The sequence below is a fragment of the Pogona vitticeps genome, chromosome 9 (assembly GCF_051106095.1).
Source record: "Pogona vitticeps strain Pit_001003342236 chromosome 9, PviZW2.1, whole genome shotgun sequence".
Taxonomy (NCBI): domain Eukaryota; kingdom Metazoa; phylum Chordata; class Lepidosauria; order Squamata; family Agamidae; genus Pogona; species Pogona vitticeps.
Genome location: NC_135791.1, coordinates 18,529,385 through 18,550,689, shown reverse-complemented (window position 1 = coordinate 18,550,689; position 21,305 = coordinate 18,529,385). Strand labels below are relative to the sequence as shown.

Here is a 21,305-nt window from a genome sequence, read left to right as displayed (position 1 = left end):
TAGCACCCAACACATAAAACCCAGCCAGAAGGCCAAAGAAGCAGGTCCGCCTGAAGCACGGAAGAACCTGGCTCAATAATTCCAACCCCAGCTACTCCAGCCTCCTATTGAGTTGCAAGAATCCTGTGATTTCCTGAGTCAGGCGATGCAATGGGATGCAAATGATGATGATCCTACAACTGCGGATAACAGCTGAAAGGGTCCCTATGGATTATAGAATCAAGGAGGGGGCAAGGTGGGGACTCGGAACTCCCATCCACTGAACTGTCCAGCAGTTAAAGTATCCCCCACCTTTCCGCCTGCCCACGCCATGGACTGCTCGCCCCAATCCAGAGTTTAGGACCACAGACCCCCCCACACTCCCCCGCCCAGCCTGGATCGTAGGAGTTGTAGTCCAAGGACCCAGTGAGGGCTTTTCCCACGCCCTGCCCCCGTCCTTCTCTCCCACCGGGGCCCTCCGCATCTTTTGGGCAGAGTGCCTGTCCATTGGGCTGCCTCCCTCCCTCCCTCCGCTCCTGGCAGGCTCTCTCTCCCCTCCTCCTCCCGCCCCGTCTCCAACTTCGTCCCAGGGGAGGCAGCCCTCCACGGCGGCGCTGGTGCTCCCGGCCAGGCACTTCGCCCTTCCCTGCCTTCCCCCGCGTCCCCTCCGCCCCGGGCCGGGCCATGAAGGCGAGCGCCCCGCGGAACCTCGCGCCGCGCCAGTCTGGGAGCGCGCCCGCTTTTGCGCGCCGCGGCTGTTGCGCCTTCCTCGCCCACCGCCTGCGCTCGGCGGAGCAGCCTTTCCACGAGTAACCCGCTTCGATCGTCCACCGCTGGAAGGTACGTGGAGAGGGGAGCCGCTTTCCCACCTTCGCCCTTTCGCTGGTGGACGGTTTTGAAAGAGTTTTGTGCCACCTCGCAGGCGAGCAGGTTGCGTGACCGGTCGGGATCGGGGGCCGGTTTCTCCCGATGGGCTGACCAAGAGCGTCCAACTCTGTGCCCAGCAAAGTCCTTTCGATGTCCTTGATCGTTTGCATTCCAGCTTTGCGGCACCCAAAGGACTTTTATCGGGCAGAAATTGACTTGGATCGTGATCCTCTTGGCTAGCGGCGTAAAACGGGCCTCAGACTGGGAGAATTTATGCCCAGGAAAACTTCCTAGTCCTTAGGGTGCCACAGGTTTCTTGTTTTTTTCCTGCAGTGGACTAACGCGACTCCTCCTTTGGAGACTGGTATGCGTTTGAAATAATTCTTTTAAGGCCCAGGGAAGCCCCTGTTGTTTTAGGATACGTTCCAGAGCTCCCTGCCAGCCTCAAATCTGGATTATTACTTATTTTGACTTGTTGATGAATGTGTGGATATTATAGTAGTTTGGAACCTTAATTTTTCTCTGTGGAAGAAATTTGCACTTCTTCCAGACAATTTATCTGATACTTTGCTGGAAAGGGCAAGATCATCTTCCCTTCTTAATTCCATATATTGAAGAGAGCTGCATTTACAGTGGAATCATTCTTCAGCAGGCACAATAAGACAGGGTCATGCCCAATGGCAGGAAGCTGGTTTTTGGGGGTACAGGATAGACTATGTGACACAGCTGCATCCTCCAACAAAGGGGAATGGCCACGGGGCGGTGGAGAAATGGTTCAAGAGGGTGCCATTTCTGCTCCCTGGCATCTGTTGTTGAGCTAGTTGCCCAGCTGTGCCTAACGGTAGGGCCAGCTCTCTCTGACGGCCTGAAAACATGTGGTATCTAAATGTTAGAAAATGTTCTGTGTGACTTTTTCATATAAAAAGGTTAGGGATTAAAGGGGGAAATATCCCTCCAAACTTTTGTAATTCCTTAATAGAAAATATGGCACTCGTGGCCATCCCAAAAAAGTTTATCAGCTACACAAGCATTTCTTTCTTTCTTTCTTTCTTTCTTTCTTTCTTTCTTTCTTTCTTTCTTTCTTTCTTTCTTTCTTTCTTTCTTTCTTTCTTTCTTTCTTTCTTTCTTTCTTTCTTTCTTTCTTTTTCTTTCTTTCTTTCTTTCTTTCTTTCTTTCTTTCTTTCTTTCTTTTCTTTTCTTTTCTTTTCTTTTCTTTTCTTTTCTTTTCTTTTTTCTTTTCTTTTTCCCACTAGCAGAGAAAAGCTATCCAAAATTATAAACTGAATAAGTGAAATGTAGCTATGAGTCTATTACTTGAAGCAGACGACTCCCTGTCCCAAAGATGAAGGCCAGCCATAGGCTTTCGTGGAAGAGCTTTGCTTAGACCCATTTATAATGACAATTTTCTTGTTATAAGCATTTGATCTCTATCTCAGCTCTACCACACAGCCCACAAGAGCTCCCCATGTGGATAGGTAGGTACTTATAGGGGCTAAGGGCGGGGCTCCTCACATCACACCTGCTCTGGGAGCCTGAAACCTTTGGATTGCTCTGTCTGGGGCTGCGTCCTTGGTTGGTGGGCCCTGGCAGATTTGCCTGAGAGTTGGCAGGAATGCTCTGAGGCACCGGGAAGCTGGATCTTGCGGTTTCTCTTTTTGTTCCACCCACTCCACCCAGAACACGCTCTCTCCCTACTCATACTTTGCTCTATCAAGCCACCCTACCCCTTTAAAAATATTTCTTCCTTTCTAAAATTCACTTTCTGTCCGAGACCGGCTCATCATTTCCCTACAACTTTCTCCTTGATTCCTAAATTATAAAACTTGTGACAAACCTTCTTAAAAACATAATGAACAAATCCATTAACTCAAATTCTAAAATACTCAATTTCTTAGAAATGGTTTCTTTCATACAAAAGTGCCCTTCCTTCCTTCCTTCCTTCCTTCCTTCCTTCCTTCCTTCCTTCCTTCCTTCCTTCCTTCCTTCCTTCCTTCCTTCCTTCCTTCCTTCCTTCCTTCCTTCCACAACCCCATCAAGTAGGAGTACATTTTCTTTTCTTTTTCTTCATGTGAATCCAGGCATGTCCATGGCAAACTTTGCACCCACACCCAACATCTTGATTTCACCAGAGAGCAGGATCAAAAAAGGTGAACAGCAAAGGAATACTGAATCAAACGCATGACCAAGAAATCATTAAACACATAAAATGCAGAAAGCCAGAACACTTCAGCCACTTAATGAGAAACAAAACGTACAGATTGTGCCTGGTTCAGATCCAACTCAGCATCGCTTTTTAGAGCTGCTGTATCCAAGGTCCAGATGGTCATGGTGGCATCTAGGCTCTAGTAGGAGAGATAAGGAAGAAGGGATAGTTGTCATCTACTGGTTCTCTGGAGAAATGGAGAAGCAAGAACTGAGTGGAAGAACTTCCATCTGCAACATGCCTAACCCCTTTTGAAGGGTTTGAAACCAGTCATGGTATCTAGAGTCCTTCCAGGCTAAAGGGCTTTGGACTTCTGCCCAATGTTCCCGCATCTAAGGAGAGCATCCCACAAATCAGGCAGTGCTTGAGATCCTGTATGGGTCGGAAGAGATCTTGTAGGCAACAGCCAGTGCATAAATAACTTACTTTTAAAAACGACACTCCCAGAACGCCCCAACCAGTAAGAGCAACTTTGCCAAATTCTGATAATATACTGACAAGGGTTGTCTACCACCATGTGCCCTGAGTATGAAAAGGTGGGAGTGGAGATTGAATTTTAAAAGTGTAGGGAGCAGAGAAGATGGATGATCATGGGCAGAGATTTGGGTGCAGGATGCTTGGTGGACGAGCTTGGCAAAGTCGCGCTCCTTTCAGGTCTTCCTGGAAGCATTCTTATCTGCCAGAGATTAAAAGGCAGATATGCCTCTACGCATACCTTTTCTCTTTGGGATGCCTCACCTTCCTGGTCTTTTAGTCCTTGGCCAAGGTGATGTGGAGCAGTAGAAGGCTAGGCTTTCCATCTGGTGGCGCATCAGGTTCCCCCCCCCCCCAACTCCTGATTTAATAGATAGAATCCACTTTGCTATTTTAGTAGCTATCTTCCATCCTTCCCCGTGCAGCTTCCTGACACCCTCAATATCTGCTTTGAAGGGTTGGGAGCTCTTCCTGATCCCATGATTCTAAGGTTCCTCCTGGCCATTTGATGGTCAGGAGGACTCAGATGGAAGAGAGGGAGAGGATGGTGATCTGTAGCAGGCACAGTACCAGGAGGGGAGTCATCCAGTGTGAGTATCCAACAGGATCATGGCTGATGTTTTGATGGGCAGAGGGCTTTTTAGATGATACTGTAACGGGCATTTTAAAAACATGGATAAATTGGCTGCGCTGGATTATGGATCCCCCCTGTTTATTCTATTAAGTGGATTTTCAGTTGCCTCGCCTCAAAAATCTAATCTTGTGTGTACTGTACTCACCTTGAGTCTTCTGTCCACAAGTATCTCTGTATGCTGAACACAGCACAGGAAAGTGTCTGAGAAAAGTTACTTTGCAAAGGTTTTCCTGAATATCAGGAAAATCTTCTTAACTGTTAGAGCAGTACGACAACAGAACCAATGATCTTGGGAGCTCCAACACTGGAGGCATTCAAGAGAAAATTGGACAAAGATCTGCTTGGATTTGGATTCCCTCATTGAGCAGGGGGTTGGACTTGATGGCCTTTTAGGCCCCTTCCAACTCCATGATTCTATGGTTCTAAGGTTTTTCTTTTTTAGAAAACAGATTCTACCAGATACAGCCTTAGGATGTTGTCTGTCCTGAAAGGCATGACTTTCCCTCTCGGGTTCTGGCCTATACTTGGAAGAATTCTAACAAGGAAGTTTTAGGGAAGAGGACTCAGAGAAGCAGTCTATTGTGCCTACAGCTGGGAGCCAGGAAACCAAACTTACCTTTGACGTTTGATGTCCGTGTTTGAAAAGTGACTCATCCGACTGAGAAAAGGGAGGGGTGGCAGGGTGGAGTGGTTTTGGAACATTTCCTCCCGAGTTAAGAGCTTAAAGAGGAACCGAAGCAGATCTAACCCAGCATGCTGGTCTCATAATGGCCAACCAGATGTCAAATGGGAACCAGAAGTGCAGAACGTGAGTGCAACAGCACTTTCCTCTGGTGAGAAGGGACAATGAAACAAAATACAAATATTTTGGTAAATTGCTGCCCACTACTTAAATTACAGAGAAAGCTCAGAAGGAGCCCAATTCCCCGTGTTTTGTGATGGCCACTTCGAGAGTTGTGGGGGCAGCACAATTTGGTTAAAATCTGGGACAGTTTGTGTGTATTCTGTCAAGGTTTTCTGTTCCCTCACTTCAAATTTCAGCACTGTTGTTTCTCCCCCCTCAACCCCATCCTACTCTTTTTTCTAGCTCAGGGTTGTGTAGACAGTTCTTCTCCTCAGAAGAACCCTGCGAGATAGGTTCGTTGACTTTCATCCAGACCATCCAGTTTAATAAAATAAAAGCAGTTCAAATACTGGGAGGTCATTGCCAGGACACTTTCTACGATTGACATCACAGGGCTTGTAAAAGTTACCTTCTTGGTAAGTACAACACCCAGAATCCCCAAGCCAGTAGGGAATGATTCATCAAGTGGTTACCCATAGAGAAGATGATGGGCAGGAGAGAGATGCCGCATCCCAACTACAGTGGCGCCTCGCTAGACAGTTACCTCGCATGACAGTTTTTTCGCTAGACATTGACTTTTTGCAATCACTGTAGCGTTTTGCAAAACAGTGATTCCTATGGGGGAATTTCACTGGACAATGTTTGGTCCCTGCTTCGCAAACTGATTTTCGCTAGACGACGATTTTAACAGTTCCCTCCGCGCTCGCAAAACGGGTGTTTTCGGGACCTAAGCTTTGCAAGACAGCTATTTAAACAGCTGATCGGCGGTTCGCAAAGCGGCTTTCCTATGGCCGATCTTCGCTAGACAACGATGATTCTTCCCCATTGGAACGTATTAAACAGGTTTCAATGCATTCCAATGGGGAAATGTTTTTTGCTAGACAATGATTTCGCTAAACTGCGATTTCAGTGGAACGGATTATCATCGTCTAGCAAGGCACCACTGTAGATATCAGCACACCTCACACTGACAGCCCAAACCTGCAGACTCCATTTTGGGACTGAACGAATGACAGCTTCCCTGGCTGTGACCTCCAACAAGGATGAGTTTTTGCAAGCTTCTAGTTCCTTCTCATCCCAAGTTGTATTAATGATATATTGGTGTCCCAAAATAAAGCTTTTACCCAGTTCTTGGGGTCAACCCCTCCAAGTAACATTTCTAAATTCTTGGGTGAGGAATTGTTGACTGTCCAGATGTTTTGGTCTGGATCTCCCACCAAACCTGCCCATCACTGCAAAGCATAAGGGCATGGTCAGCCAAAACATGTAGTGAGGTGGGTAGATTAAAACCAAACAGAAAGGAAAGCAGAACTATTACAGCAACTTAAAAACTAAAGGAAGCCACAGAATTGACTGAGTCTGCAGAAGCTGAACCGGGCTGTTGAGGACAAGACGCTTTGGAGATCCCTCATTCATAAGCTTGCCACAAGTCGGAAGTGGCATGACAGTGCATAACAAACATAGCAAAGACTAACAGATTTATTTCTGTGTGAGCTTACATGGATCTGTTTCTTCAGACTCTTGTAGCACAACATTTTGCCCTAGGTTTCTATACAGATGTACTTTATGAAGCTGGCTGGGTAGCTCAATGGTTTAGGCATCTGGCTATGGAGCCAGAGGTTGGGGGTTCGATTCCCAACTGTACATCCTGGGAACAAAGCCAGCCTATGTAGCCTTGGGCAAGTTGCAAAATCCCAGGAGGCCCCCAAAAGGAAGGGAATGGAAAACCACTTCTGAGTACAGTACTTTGTATCTAGGAGACCCTGAAAGTAAGTCAGAATTGGCTTTGATGGCACATAATGATGACGACAACGACAACGATAACGATGATGATTATATGGCATTGATTCCCAACCTTGGGTAACCCAGGTATATTTGGACGGCAATTCCCAGAAGTCTTTCCCATCAGCTGGACTGGCTGGGGTTTCTGGGAGTTGCAGTCCAAGAATGCATGGGTTCCCTAAGGTTGGGAACCCTTGATTTATGGGGATTGGGATCAAGTGAAAATGGACACAGGCACAGAAAATGAAATGCCAAAATGACAATAGCTGTATTAATGCCAGTAATGAACCTTGAGGGTTTAAATCACATTAACATCCTGACATAGCTGGAGTGTAAGGGCATGGTCTCTCTTTGAGGTGCAAAAATGTAGATCCAGGGAAGTGGCATGTATTTTTCTTGTCTTTGTTGTTCTTTTGCAAGCAGGCAAAGACCTCTCTCTTCAGACAGGCCTTTTCTTAGTGATTGGCTGCCTAAGAGATTTTAAAACCAAACCAAACCAAACCACAAGACTCCTGTGTTTTTATTGTTATCTTAAATGTGTTTATACTACTATTCTTATCTACTAGTTTTAATATTATAGTTGTTTAATTCTTTTGAAAATATTGTAAGAATTTGTTGTCCTAACTTCTGACATTGTTTCTTTTAATACTATCAGCTGCCTTGGATCCTTCCTAGGAGAAAGGCGGCATGCAAATATTTTAAATAAATGAACAACCCTAATGATTCTACAGCCGGAATCAGTCATGCTGTTACACAAAATGATAAAGAAACTTGGTTATTAATATATACAGACTGAAATTCTGTTGCTTAGCATTGTAAGTTGCAACTAGAGTAGGCCCATTTGAAACAACAAAGCCTGATGTCTGGATAGCTCAGTGGCTTAGGCATCTGGCTGCAGAGCCAGAGGTTGGGAGTTCAAATCCACCCCCACCCACCCCCGGTGCCTCCTTCACAAGGGCTGAACTCACTGATCTGTAGGGTCCATTCCCGCTCTGCAGTTCTAAGACAACTATAGAGGAGTTGACTCACTAAGTCACTTTTGAGTCAATGGGCCTACTTTAGTGCACTTTACTATGTTGAACAACAGAATTTCAGTTAAGAATCTGAGGTGAAGACTTCCAAACCTTCAGGTGCACGAAATAGTGTTAGAAGTTAGGACAACGAAATGGCTAATGTTTCCTACTTCATTTCCACACCAGTCTCCAGATAGCCTCACCCTGCTGTTCCTTCGTCACACTGACTGATTGATCCTTACACCCTAATCCCTCAATGCAGCCTGAATTAATGCTTAGCGATGAGCAGTTATGGAGTTATGAACAATAAGGTTCAAACAATAAGTTTGCTGGTTTGGGCTCAGAGTGGAGACTAGGTTTGAATCCCTATGAAGCTCAGTGGGTGTCCTTGGGTTACAGGATTGGCACTCCCATCGGACAGAGTGAGGCCACTGCCTCAGGTGGCAAACAGTTGGTGCGGGGGGGGGGGGGGACTCCTAATCATTTTTCATAAGCCTGCTGGCCATTTTTTTACCTCAGCATTAGCCTGCTGCCCTGAAGGGCAGTTGTGAAGACCATCCAGTGGACAGCGCTGAAGTAAGATGTATGTAAAGTGAAGCAGAGCGACATTTTCCCCCTTGCCTTAGGGGGCAAAATATCTTGGGTTAGTCATCTTCTTTCAGCCCCACCCATGTTACGGGACTGTTGTGAGGAGGATCCAGTGGGTTTTGGGAGAATCAGCTACCCCCACAGTGATCCTTGGGGGTAAATTATAAAGACCCAGTGCATAGTTTGGTTAATAATAATGACATGTATTGCACATTCTAAGTAGTTTGTTAGGCTCACCTGTGAAACCCTACATATAACAGCCCTGTAAGGTTGATCGGTACCAGAATCCCCATTTCAGAGTCGGTGAGGCAAGCACATTTGTGGATTTCTTGGGAGTCCTGTTCATTTCTGAGGAGAGATTTGAACCAAGGTCTTCCCAGTTTTTCATCTGATACTTGTAAACTGCATTCCTATGACTGTTTCCTCATAAGCAAGTCCCATTGAGCCCAGTAAGATTTTTAAGCAATTACACATAAGCTTGCAGCCTTACCTGCTACATTCTGGCTGGATTGAATCTGGTCGGCACTACAGAGAAGGACATGGACTTGAAAGTGATATTGATTCCAGAACCTGCACCCTCAGCCTGTCTCCTCTCGTCTCCATGGTTTCCGTGAGGATGTGGACATGCAGAAACAGACATTATAAGTGGTCCATGATTAGACCTGAAAGTGATGGAAAAACTTGGTTTGGGGTAACTGTTGTGTCTGGAAAAATCAGGCTTCACAAGGAATCTCGTACTGAAGACGTGAAGCCCAATCACAAAACAAAGCCAACAGAGTTCCTAGTTATTTGAGGTGAGAAAAGCTTATGTTGTGTTCTTAGATACTTTGATGCTTTGAGCACTTTTGTAATGCGGGACTTTGGTATCTGACAAAGATTAGTTCCAAGCTATAGATGCCTCCAAAAAACCCCTTGGATTTAGCAAACGCTCTATCTAACATAGTCTCTGGTTCCCCCTAGTGGTCAGTTCTGACAATACATCTTGGAAACACAATTTTTTTGTTTTTTTACGCTTAATATTTTCATACAGTGGATAAGTGAAAGTATGGGTACTGATTCTGTGGATACTGTGGTCCTACTGTATCTGTAACATCCATTTTTATCCAGACAATTTTCTTAGGCTGCAGCTAATCTGGGATACTGCGTGCAAACTAGGAATGCCACCAGTCTTAAGGCAGTGGCTCCTCTGTTGGTCTGATGAGGGCCCTGGGAAATGCCCCGTTGTGCCACCCTCTGGAACTTCCTACATGGTTTGAGACTTTAAGACAGTTACGTTTCTTTCTTGTTTGTACAGTTTCCAGAGGGCGTTTTCTTTGGTCACCAAAGTCTCCTGACTTGGAGGAGCAGGATTTCTGAAAAGACAGTGCAGTGGGTTTGATGATTAACCACTTCCGAAATGGCTGAAAAAGAGGGTGAGTTGGACCTTTAAAAGGATCTGGAACATCTCATGCCTTCCTCTTCTATAATCCCATGGTCACCCCACCCCCTCACTCTCTTCTGTCCAGCAAGAGCAGGACTTAAACATTAACATTTTTGGCAGCTTTGTGCCGGCCTGGGAAACTCAGTAACAGCACTAGCCCATTAAGTACCTCCTCTCTCCTGATTTCTGTTTTCTACTTGGGTGGGCAAATTCCATAAAGGTGGGCTACACTGGGTTCGTGTCCTGTTGGCAGACAACGACAGACTGCTATTTCGAAGCATTCTAGATCTGAATAGCTGTCCAGTCAAAGGGTGAGGTTCCATGGGAATTTTCCCCATAGTTTGGTCCACTCTGGGCATGGTCTGTTTCATTTATTTTCTTGGTGACCACAAAATGTAAGTGCCAGCATGAGCCATTTTATGCCCAGAGTATTCCTACCTATGCTTTTTGGCTCCCTGTCACAGGCTACTTTTTTTTAGGTGAGGGTGGGATCGCTCCACTTTGGTATGGTTCCAGCATGTGTGATTGCTGGGATCAAACCAAAGCAGCTGCTAATTGTCCCTTTCTGAAACAGTCTTCAGAAATGGAAAGCTTCCTTGCCACTTGCCTTTGGAGGACAAAGAGAGGAATTTTTCTTCTTCTTTTTAATTGCTGCTAACATATCAATGATGCTTTGAAATGGCTCATTTTAATGCATTGCTGATGCACTAGTTGATTTTCAACAATTTTTTAAAAGTGCAAAACTTGACCTCCTTTCTCCTCCAAACATGAACAACTAGGAATATTTCTGTTTCTCAGGATTGTTAAGTGGCTTCCTCCTCCATGCCTTGCTTAACTGGGAAGCTTTCTTTTTAAGGGGAAAGAAGTCTTAATTGTGCGAAACAGGATTGCTTGAGGTGCAGTGTAGTTATCCCTTGAGCAATTCTCGAATCATACCAGACATACCAAAACTCAAAGGAATCACAATTAGCATGATCAGACCAATCCAGGCCAGAATAATTCAGTCATCTAGTTTCATTCTAGGTCAGGTTTAAAGAGAAGGGTCAGAATCCTTTTGGGGTTTTGCTTAGGACTTTTTAGGGTAAACAAGATGTAATAAAGCTATGCATCCAAAATAATACATGAAATAAACTGGTATCATTTAGTTGTATCATGATCAATGCTTTCAAGGTGCTTTGAAATTTGGAACGGCTTTTCTGAGGCATGTTAACATCTTTTAGACAGGACTTTTTCAAGCTTTGCAGCATTTTCTTGTTAGGCCTTAAGCCTCCCACAAAAGTAATTGAAAAAGGCAACAAGCTACGTGGCTAGTAATTTAACAATTTACTTTTCTGACTTCCCAGTAAGGAAGGGCAATGAGTTACTTTTCAAACACTGTCATGAGTAGCAGGAATGAGTTGTATTTTTGGAAAAGGACTGTTTCTAAATTTCTGTCTACATTAATAAGCTGCCATATACAAATGTTATGCAAATCTGTTACTTTTCACCCTCTTATTTGCCCAAGGGACCCTCATGAGGAGACCTGGATTTGTTTGCTGCAACTGACTCTGTATCACAAGAACATTTGCTGTTCTCTTTGTTTTCAGGTGGATTCTCTGGTGCATGCGTATGATTAAACAGGGCCCACCCCCAATTTATCTGAAATACCACACTGTGGAGTCCTTACCAATTAATTCCTAATTAAACTGCTTTTTAAAAAAACGTTGCAAGCCACACTGGATCATCTTTAGGAGAAAGTAAATAGATAAAACACAATTAATTCCCTCGGCCTCCCTCCTTCCGTTGCATTCCACCAGTGACAGCATACAGGGCTGAGGTCTCTCGGAATCATGAGATATATGGAGTTCACAATTCTGACTGAATTTATGTTCGGAAGGTAGTAAGCTGCCTAATACTGAGTCACGGCATTATTTTACCCAATGTGGACTGGCAGAGGCATTCCAGAGTTTAAGGCGGGATCTTATTTCCTTTAATTCCAGATGACCCGCCACTTAAGAGTTAACTGACTTTGGTTTTGCCACCATATTATGGGTTAGCTTTTAGATTATCAAATATAGTCAGACTTAGGGAGGGCTTCTTTTCTGTTCGGTGTTTTAACTTGTTATTGAATTTCATTTTACTTTTAGGTTGATGTTTTTGATTGTAAGCCACTCAGAATAGTGGCTTAGCCATTACTTGGGCAGGGCATAAATTTTAAAAAAATAAAATAAAATAAATCTATTACAGCCCTACTTAGAGACCAGATTGTGTTCACACTGTGTGCTTCTGTAGTTTGTGTTTCTCTTAGGAAAGTCTTTTTTGTTTTTAATGGCAGCATGTTGACCATGGGAGCAGGCCTCCTCTCTGAGGCTTACTAAGCCAAGCGTCCCCCTCTTTCTGCCTGAAAGTTCTGGGAACTAGCAGTCATACAGCCACGTCTGGAATGACTGGCCTTCCACTGCCGTCAATTAGACTGAATGTTCAGTCATGAGTTTATCTGGAATGGCAATGAGAACAAAGGTGCTCTTCAGTTATGAACCAGCGCTATAGCTAGAGATGGGCACGAACTGCCTGTTGTGCCGGTTTGTTATTCACCTGAATAGGTGTTTGGTGCTTCTCAGGCACACTGCCTCTGGTGGGCAGTCACTCGGGGGGCAGTGTCCTGGATTCCCTGCCCCGCCTCCTCTGGGTGCTGCCCCTGAATGGGCACCTGCTAGAGGAGGCGGAGCTGGGAAGCACCAAACACTTGTTTGGCCAATAAATGAACCGTCATGAACCGCTGAACTGGTGGTTCGGGCTCATCTCTAGCTATGGCAGATGGTGATAGGCAAAGAAGCCCAAATGATAAACACGGCTTTGTAAGTACAGTGGTGCCTCGCTTAACGAGCGGCCCGGTTAACGACAAAATTGCATAACAATTAGGTTTTTGCGATCGCATTGCGATCTTTTAAATGGGAAATAATCGCTTTGCGATGATCGGTAAGCTGTTTCGCTTACCGATTTTTGCATAGCGATGTTTTCCCAACAGCTGATTGGCGGTTCCAAAATGGCCACCGGGTAAAAAACATGGCCGCCTGCTGTGTTTTGGGATGGTTTCCTCGCATACCGGGCAGTGAAAATGGTTGTCCTATGGAGGATTTTCGGTTAAAGGTGAGTTTTTTGCCCATTGGAGCGCATTGAAGGGGTTTCAACGCATTCCTATGGGCTTTTAAAAACCGCTTAGCGATGTTTTCGGTTAGCGGCAATTTTTGCTGCACCGATTAACATCGCTAAGCAAGGCGCCACTGTAGTGTTGTTTTAAGGCACACGAAAGAATAATGCCCATGTTTCTTTTTCACTGTCTTTATTTTATTTATTTACTTATTCCTTAGTTGCCTTTATATTCTGCCTTTTCCCCAGAGAGCTTGAGGAAGTATTGATGGCTTCCTACCCCCTTTCCACTTTATCCTCACAGCAGTTCTTTGAGGTGAGGGAGAGACGGCACCTGGCCCAAGGTTCACAGGGTGAGTTTCATGAGCATTTGAATCCAGGTCGCTTGAGTCATCATTCAACATTCCAGTCATCACACATTAAAGTGGCTCTCCTTTACTGTACTGTATAGCCAACCTTTCTTCCATAAAGGAGCTCAAGAGTATGATCAGTTGCTTCATGTGCAGGAGGCCAGAGGTTCAATTCCCATCAACTCCAAGAAAACCAGCCTTTTGTAAGATCTAAAATGTGGGAATAATCCATTTTTTGGGCTACAACATATCAATAAAAAGGCGAGCTTCTGTGTTCGCTAGGACTGTTTGTTATGTGCGTGTGTGTAAAAGGAAAGGCACTTTCATCAGTTGTAGCTCACTGCGTCTAACTGAATCTCGGTGTCTTTCAGGAGGCCTTAAATCATGCAGCTGGACACTGAAAATGGTGGCTGTGATTGCCAGTGGATTTCTGCTCCTTGCTGGGATTGGAACTGGAATCTGGGCTATAGGTGAGAAATCTACCTAGATAAATTGTTCCTATGCCATGATATGTATGAAAGCCAGTGCTTCATGACTATTGACTGGATAGGACTTCCCTTGTTCTGGGTGCCTCTCTTGAGAACAGCAAAGGACACTCACGCCAGATTTTTCTGCATGGGCAGACTGTAGTCCAGTAGGATCCCTGTATCCGCAGGATTGGTAGATGTGGTTTTACATATCTACAATCTGGAAATATTAAAATTAATATTAATATTTGAAAATATTACAAGAAAAAAACTTATTTCCATGATGTAATTACCAGAATGGCCTCTAGAGGGAACCAAAGGCCATGCTATGCATAGGGTTCGCTATTATCCACAGTTTTTGGCATCTGCTGGGGAATTTGGCACTGATATATGGGAATTCTACTGTAGTTGCTCCCAGTCTCTGCTCTCCAAAGGTCTGCTGTTTCATCCCAGCGCCTTGGAAGACTGAGCAGATATGTGAACATCAACCGATTTCTGCCAAAGAGGAGCCTGACAAGGGTCCTGAAGCAATAATGCTTTGGTGAAGGGCCAGCGTGAATGCATTAGATGCCAAATGGTTTCTAGTGTAATTGTACATCCTAAAGGGGGAAAGGGCACCGGGAGGGCTCATTCCCCCAGTGGCCATGCTGGCATGAAGGTCTTCCTTGAAGGTGGCTCTTCCTTCTGGGGTATCTGTCATTGGCCCATCTCAAAAAGAATGATGTGCTAACTTCACTCTTGTGTTTCTTCTCCATTGCAGTTATGTCGGTGCTTGGAGGTGAGGGGGAAAGCCTGTACATCGGTGAGTGGTTTTAGAGGAGGCAAAACTGACCTTGTCATAAAGTGACTAATGATCTAATGATTACTCAGAATGAGGCAAGTGCCTCAAATAGAAGATATTGGAGGTTGAGCAGCAGCAGTTGGTAATATTCAGAGACAACCAGTTAAAAAAAGAGTCAAAAACCATAAACAGAAAGTTTGTAAAAACATTAATGAAAGCAAGCAGTCAAGGTAAATCTGCAGCTACAGACTGAATATGGATATATGGATGTTTATCATGGAGGATCAGCTTCTGGCTCTCTTCTACGTAAGCTAATCATGGAAGAAACTAGCCTATTGTTGGTGACATTTCTAATTTGCCCAGGACACGGTGGCTTCAAACAGCAGAAGAGATTGCTGCGAACTAGTGTAGGCCTAGGGTCAGGCTAGATCATACAGATATCATGTCAGCAGAACAGTTTGGGAGTATTTACATGTAATTTAATTATCTGTAACAAGTTACTTTTTGAACAAATAACTGAACTAGTAGTTATCGAGTTATTTTTATGTAATTGGTTATACAATATATGTAGTGAGTAACATAAAGTCAAAGTAACCTTTCAAAAGCATTTTAACGTACCTCAGAGGGATTTTTCCTTGAATATTTGAAGTTTTGTCCTATTCTCTTATCAATCCTAAGTAACAAGGTAAATTCTTTTGCCTTTGGTATTTTTGTATGTATCTGCATTTTGCAATATAAGAACGAGCCACTAGAAGGAACAAGAAAAGTCTTTGTTTCCCTTTATACTTCCACTCTGTTGGTGAGGTCAAAACAACATGTTTGCACTGGGAAAACATCAAATTACTTGTGCAGGCAAAGAAACACTAATGATAATGGTAACTCGGCTGTTAGGAAGGGATGAGTAACACAAGTTCTTTTAAAAATGTATCCTTCCAATTTCTGGTCTACAGACGCTGGGAGACTTTAGAGCTTTGAGTTGTAAATATGAGCAACAATATAGTAGGACCCTGTATCTGCAGGATTGGTATCCATGGTTTCACCTATCTGTGTCCTGAAATCAAAAATGTTAACAAAAACTAGAAATATGTATTTTCACAATGTATTTATCAGAACTGGCCACTAGAGGGATTGTTGAAAAATGCATAGCATGGTTTCTTGGCTCCCTCTAATGGACAATTCTGGTAATACACGTGAAGATACTTTTTTTTTCTGGATATTTTCCCTTTTACTACGTGCAGCATTTACTTCCGGGTTTCAGCATCCACAGGGGTGTTTTGGGACCAATCCCCCATTTATACAGAGGCCCTACTATATTTTTCAATCAAGCCCATGTTTACTACCTAGTGACCCATCACAAAACAAAGCAAGCTGCAGGAGGTGAGAAAAGTTCATGGGAAGACAATCAAGACATCTTTTCACTCTTGAAGAATTCTGCTTCTAACAACAGGCTTGCTGTGTCTGTGGCCCTCAGTCCAACAAGAGGCTGCAGAAAAGATGAAGTGGGGCATGCCCAGCCCTTGCTCATGGCTGTCTTTGGTCTTTTCAGTTCAGGTGAACCAGGGGGACCTGCGGCTCACTATCTACGATGAGAATGAAGGGAAATGGAGACTCCTCTGCTCCTCCTCCTCTGATGCCCAGGTGGCAGCCCTCAGTTGTGAAGAGATGGGGTTTGTCAGGTATGCCCAGAGCACTTCTGTTGCCAGTGGTTTAGACACGAATGGCTGTGCGTTGCGTTATTTTAAGGGGACAGCACAAGCTGCTTTACATTGTAGCCAAGCGTCATTTCTTCAGTGTTGTCACAAGAAAAGATATACTAAAATAGTTATGAAGTTAACACTCCTCTTTGCAACTGAACTAGCAGCCAATTCCATTTTTGTTCGAAGTAATTTTTCAAGCTCTGCTTATTTCTGGCCGAAGCCTTGGAGACGGGGGCGACGCAGAGATCTTTGGTGGTGGTGGTGGTGAGGTAGGGAGTTCTTTTCAGAGGAATTTTGGCAGAGGTAGCCTGGTGTGAGTCAACATACCTCCCCCATGGAGATCTTACCCAGCCGGGTCAGGCTGAACTAAACTGTAATATTGATATCCGTTTTATACCTGTAAATGATTGCCTCAAAGATCAGGCACCAGTCAGATATCGGAAGCAGCCTGGGCAAACTGAAGCATTGCATTTAGTTTCTGAACCTCAATGCCTGGTCACCCCAAACCATCTGCAGCGTGCCACTGATCTGAGCCGAAACGTATGCTTTTCTTATCGAAGATCCTAGGTTCAGCCCCTGATAGCTTCAGCTGTAATCGAGGAGTGAGAAGCTGCTTAACAGTCCCCACTCACCCTATTTTCATCCACAGAAGATGCTGGAAGGTTATACAGTGGTGTCTTGCTTGACAATGTTAATTCGTTCCAGTGAAATCGCTGTGGAGCGAAATAATCATAAAACGAAATAAAAAAACCGTTGAAACGCATTGGAAACCATTCAGTGTGTTCCAATGGGCTGAATACCTGTTCGTCCAGCGAAAATCCTCCATACATTGGCCATTTTGTGGTGCTGTAATGTGAGGAATCCGTCCCTAACACAAAGGGGAGCCATTTTATTCAGCTGGCGGCCATTTTGAAACCCGACAATCAGCTGTTTGCTGATCGTCGTAAAGTGAAAAATCGGTTCCCGAAGCAGGGAACCAATCATCGGTAAGCGAAAAAAAACCCATCTAAACATCGTGAAGCGATCACAGAAACGATTGCAAAATCTTCAATGTTAAGCAGATTCATCGTAGAGCAGGGTAATCGTCCAGCAGGGCATGGCTGTATCTGGTTTGGGGGAAATAAAGAGACTGTTCCAAGCCTTAAACAGGTCCCCGGTCCCTGAAACAGCCTTTCAAGGCCCAGTAGAGCCATGGGAAGGTTCTGCTGGTGCAATTTGCCTCCCCCCCTCCCTATTGAATGCGAGGTCTGGGGAATGAGCTTGGAAGGCTGCATGCAGCCTCGGGGCCATTGATCCCCATCCTTGTTCTAAAGTCTCTCTGATAATCGGGCTAAGACACACCTCTGTTGGTATGGCTTATTTAAAGTGAGGTCATTTGTTGTGAAAGACACCCACGAAACAGCGGGGTTAAAGTTTTCAGACTTACATGGAATGATGCAAGTAAGTCACCATTTTGACTCTCCCATTGTTTGCCTCCATTCCAGGTCCCTCTCCCATTCAGTGCTTTCCGCTGGCAGTGCGGGAGCCAACGGAACCTCAGGCTATTTTTGCGTGGATGAATCTCGGTTGCAATTTGCTCGGAGGCTGAGCGAGGCCATTGTTGTGTGGTAAGGTACAAGATGGGCTGAGCCTCTCCCCTGTTTGTCTTTGACTCAGCCCCTGGGCTGTTCTTTCCCAAGGAAGGTGGGGTTTCCACCAGATGCTGTTGCACTAAAATCCCAGTCATCTACAGTCATCACAACCAAGGGGTGCAGGTTATGGGAGCGGTAATTCAACAAGTTCCAGGATTAACCACCTCAAGCCCTGTAGTAGGATAGGATGCGCAGGGGTTATTATGAAATTATAAAAACATCTGTAAATGCACTAAATTTGCTTGCTTTGCACAGTTCTCCTGCTACATGTGCAGAGAAGGCGAGGGACTATTCAGGGTTATTGTGAATCACATGTTCAATCCTGTGTTGGTTTCTGAGTTACAGCGTGATTGTAAGTTGAACATGTGCCAGCTTGACTATGGGGAGTTACAAATGGGTGTAGGTCTCTGATGCTGACAGCCTAGTCACCCCTCCGTTCTAGTTGAAAGGCCCATTTCTGTTGGCTGATCTCAGAGATCTGCTGATGGAGTAATCTGCTGACAGAACTGTTTTCTGACTCACAGAAGACCCGAAAAAGGGACTGGAGGGAAGAGGCCAGGGTTAAAAAAACACCAAGATGGTCCATGTCCAAATTCCTTCCATCCCAGGAGTGTAGAGACCAGGCCAGTATAAAACTAGGCTAGAACCAGGGTAGGTTTGAAGGTAATTTTGGTATTTCTAGGCTGGGAAGGGTTGGATTCAGCACAGCTTTAACTGGCCTAGCTGTCTTTGCTATCAGTTAGGATTGCGGTGTTGAGCAGGAATGGCTCAGCCATTTACTGGTTTATTTTTATGTAGTCATAAGGAGCAGAATTTTGAAATTAGAGTATATCTGGAGGGCATCGTTCAGGTTAATGTCTGGGCAGAAGATCTCCCGGGAATCCAATGAACATTTCCTTGAGTTCATAATTTTAAAAAGTGGAAGACAATTGGAAAGAATAAATAAAACATACCAAGAGGCAGATGAAGATGAACAGATGAAGAAAAGGAAGCACTCAGAATCTTGAATTCTGCATTCAGCAGAAAGCTTGATTGGCAGGGAGTCTGGAATGGATATACCTGGATTATGCCTCTTTGTTCCTCCTTAGCACAACTAAACCTCTTCCTCTTCCTCTCTCTCTACAGTGAATGTCCAACGGGCCAATTCCTAGCAACACTTTGCCAAGGTATGAAGATCCCAAACCCATCTGTCTGTCTCTATATAGGTTCCTCATTCTCCCAAATTGATTGCATGGAGCTTTTCTTTTTGCCTCCCCTTGCTCTCCTTAAATGCCATCTCCAGCTTTCCTTCTCATCTTCTGATTTTCTCCCAGCTAGATGTTCCTTTGTCATTTGCTAGCCTCTTCGTAAGGGCTCAGCTAGGCTGAGACCAATTCATAGTTAACACTCCTACAATGGGTTGAGAAGCATATTGATGAAAAACACATTAAAATGGGTAAAAATTGGAGGTGAGGTTTTTGATTGGAAGGACCCATGATCCATGACATTGAGTCCTTTGATGGGCCCCTCCGGTTCACAGTTCATCTTCTAGTGGATGTTCTACTAGCGGCGCTCTAGCGATCAACAGCTAAGGTGGCTTTGTACTCATGAATGGAAAGAGACATGCCTAAATCTACAAGAAAGAATAAGATGCAGATTTGTCTAATATTTGTCTATATAAATTTGTAGGCACAGATGCAAATATGAAAATGTTAACTATACAGTAAATAGAACTACAGTCCGTGTCACCAAAACAGAGTTGAATGTGATCACATAAGCTCTCACGTACCTTCATTTGATGGCAACTTGAATGTGCACACTCTTCCTTCTTAAAACAGATCAGATAACACAGCCATTAGAATAAATGACAACTTCAAACAGAGAACTGTCCTCAGTAAAGTAGGACAGTGGTTTTTACTCTTTGACCCATGAGATATTTCAATTTCCATAATCTCTGACCATTGGCCATGTTGGCTGGACCTTTCAGAGATCTGGTTCAAAAGATCTAGTGCAATATCCCCCAACCTTGGGTAACCCAGGTGTTCTTGGACTGCAATTCTCAGGAGCTTTCACCAACCGCTGTGCTGGCCAGGGTTTCTGGGAGTTGCAATCCAAGAAGACCTGAGATATCCAAGGTTGGGAACCATGGATCTAGAGAGTCAAAAATTGAGAAGTCCTGAAGCAGGAGACATGGTTAATGCCAAGTAGCCACATTTACATTTCTCACGGTGCCCATCATGTTCCATGGTAAAGTGACATGGTTTTAAAGCAATGTACTTGAGCATCAGTCCAGTATCTGAGATGTGTTTGGCCTAGATCCATTTCTTGTAGAACTAATTCCAGCCATGTGCTTTGCAGACTGTGGGCGCCGAAAGTTGTCCATGGACCGGATTGTAGGGGGCCAAGATGCGAGCTTGGGCAAATGGCCATGGCAAGTCAGCCTGCGCTATGATGGAACGCACCTTTGTGGTGGCTCCATCATCTCGAATGAGTGGGTCATCACAGCTGCGCACTGCTTCCCAGAGTAAGTATGAGCCCAGATCTTTGTTTCATATGAGGATGTCCCCTGTCTTTGTAGTGTCTCCAGGTCTTAGGGTTTGGCTTGACATTTTAGGATGTTCACTAACACTGTGTATGAGTTTTGGAACACTTGTAGAACTGAGCCAGAGATCCTGAGCAAAGGTACTATTTTCCTTTGTTCTAGACAAGAGGACACGAGAAATGAATAGATATGAAACATTTTCCTCTTTATTATCCCATCTGTCAGATATCTGGAGGTGTCTGCTTCTGGTTGCCATTTCCTGGTGCCAGATTGAAATTCTCCTAGTGGTCACCCTTAAATGTTCCTAAAACACTTTCGGTATGGTATATTTATTTGGGATTCTGTAGGGTAAATGACAATGTCCCAAAACAGGGCAATATCTGGGATATTATGGGAGATAACATGGTAGCTGTCAGAAGATGGCCTCTGTCACCCTAAAGTCATGAATATGGATGTCGGATGGCTGGTTGTTTCCCTTTCATCGTCCCTGCCATCGGTTGTTAACCAGGCAATGATGTAAAACAGAGGAGGGTGCTTCAGAAGTTTTGGGCTTCAACTCCCAGAAGTCCCCACCATCGTGGCCAATGATTTAGGACTGTGGGAGCCCTACTTCAGAGCATCTAGAAGGCCAAAGGTTCTCCACCCTCTTGTGTGAACTGCCCTGTCTTCCTTTCTTTCTTGGGTCTGCCCGTCTCTCTACAGGAGGAACAGAGTGGTGAGCCGGTGGCGGGTGTTCGCAGGGGCAGTTTCTCGGTCTTCCACTAAAGGGGTGCAGGTGGGAGTGGTGAGCGCCATCTACCACAGCGGGTACCTGCCCTTCCAGGATCCCAACAGTGAGGAGAACAGCAACGACATTGCCCTGATGCACCTGGTGACGCCTCTTTCCTTCAATGGTGAGGATATTTTGAGGGATTGGGGAAGATCA

The 21,305-nt window shown here is 44.7% G+C and overlaps 1 protein-coding gene across 2 annotated transcripts in view; it reads left to right on the top strand.

Moving 5' to 3' along the window:
* The first annotated feature begins 563 nt into the window (after positions 1-563).
* The window catches only part of HPN (hepsin), a 31,780-nt gene continuing 11,038 nt past the window's right edge, over positions 564-21,305 (top strand). The window contains exons 1-10 of one of the 2 annotated variants that reach the window (XM_020778449.3): positions 4,872-4,965; positions 9,679-9,796; positions 13,183-13,286; positions 13,655-13,753; positions 14,511-14,552; positions 16,078-16,207; positions 17,713-17,835; positions 18,985-19,025; positions 20,197-20,362; positions 21,083-21,273. In XM_020778449.3, the coding sequence (XP_020634108.3) occupies positions 13,202-13,286; positions 13,655-13,753; positions 14,511-14,552; positions 16,078-16,207; positions 17,713-17,835; positions 18,985-19,025; positions 20,197-20,362; positions 21,083-21,273 (877 nt within the window). In that variant the 5' untranslated portion in view covers positions 4,872-4,965; positions 9,679-9,796; positions 13,183-13,201. Of the gene's footprint in view, positions 820-4,871; positions 4,966-9,678; positions 9,797-13,182; positions 13,287-13,654; positions 13,754-14,510; positions 14,553-16,077; positions 16,208-17,712; positions 17,836-18,984; positions 19,026-20,196; positions 20,363-21,082; positions 21,274-21,305 lie in introns of those variants that run through there. The other variant, XM_020778450.3, reaches the window with a different exon arrangement.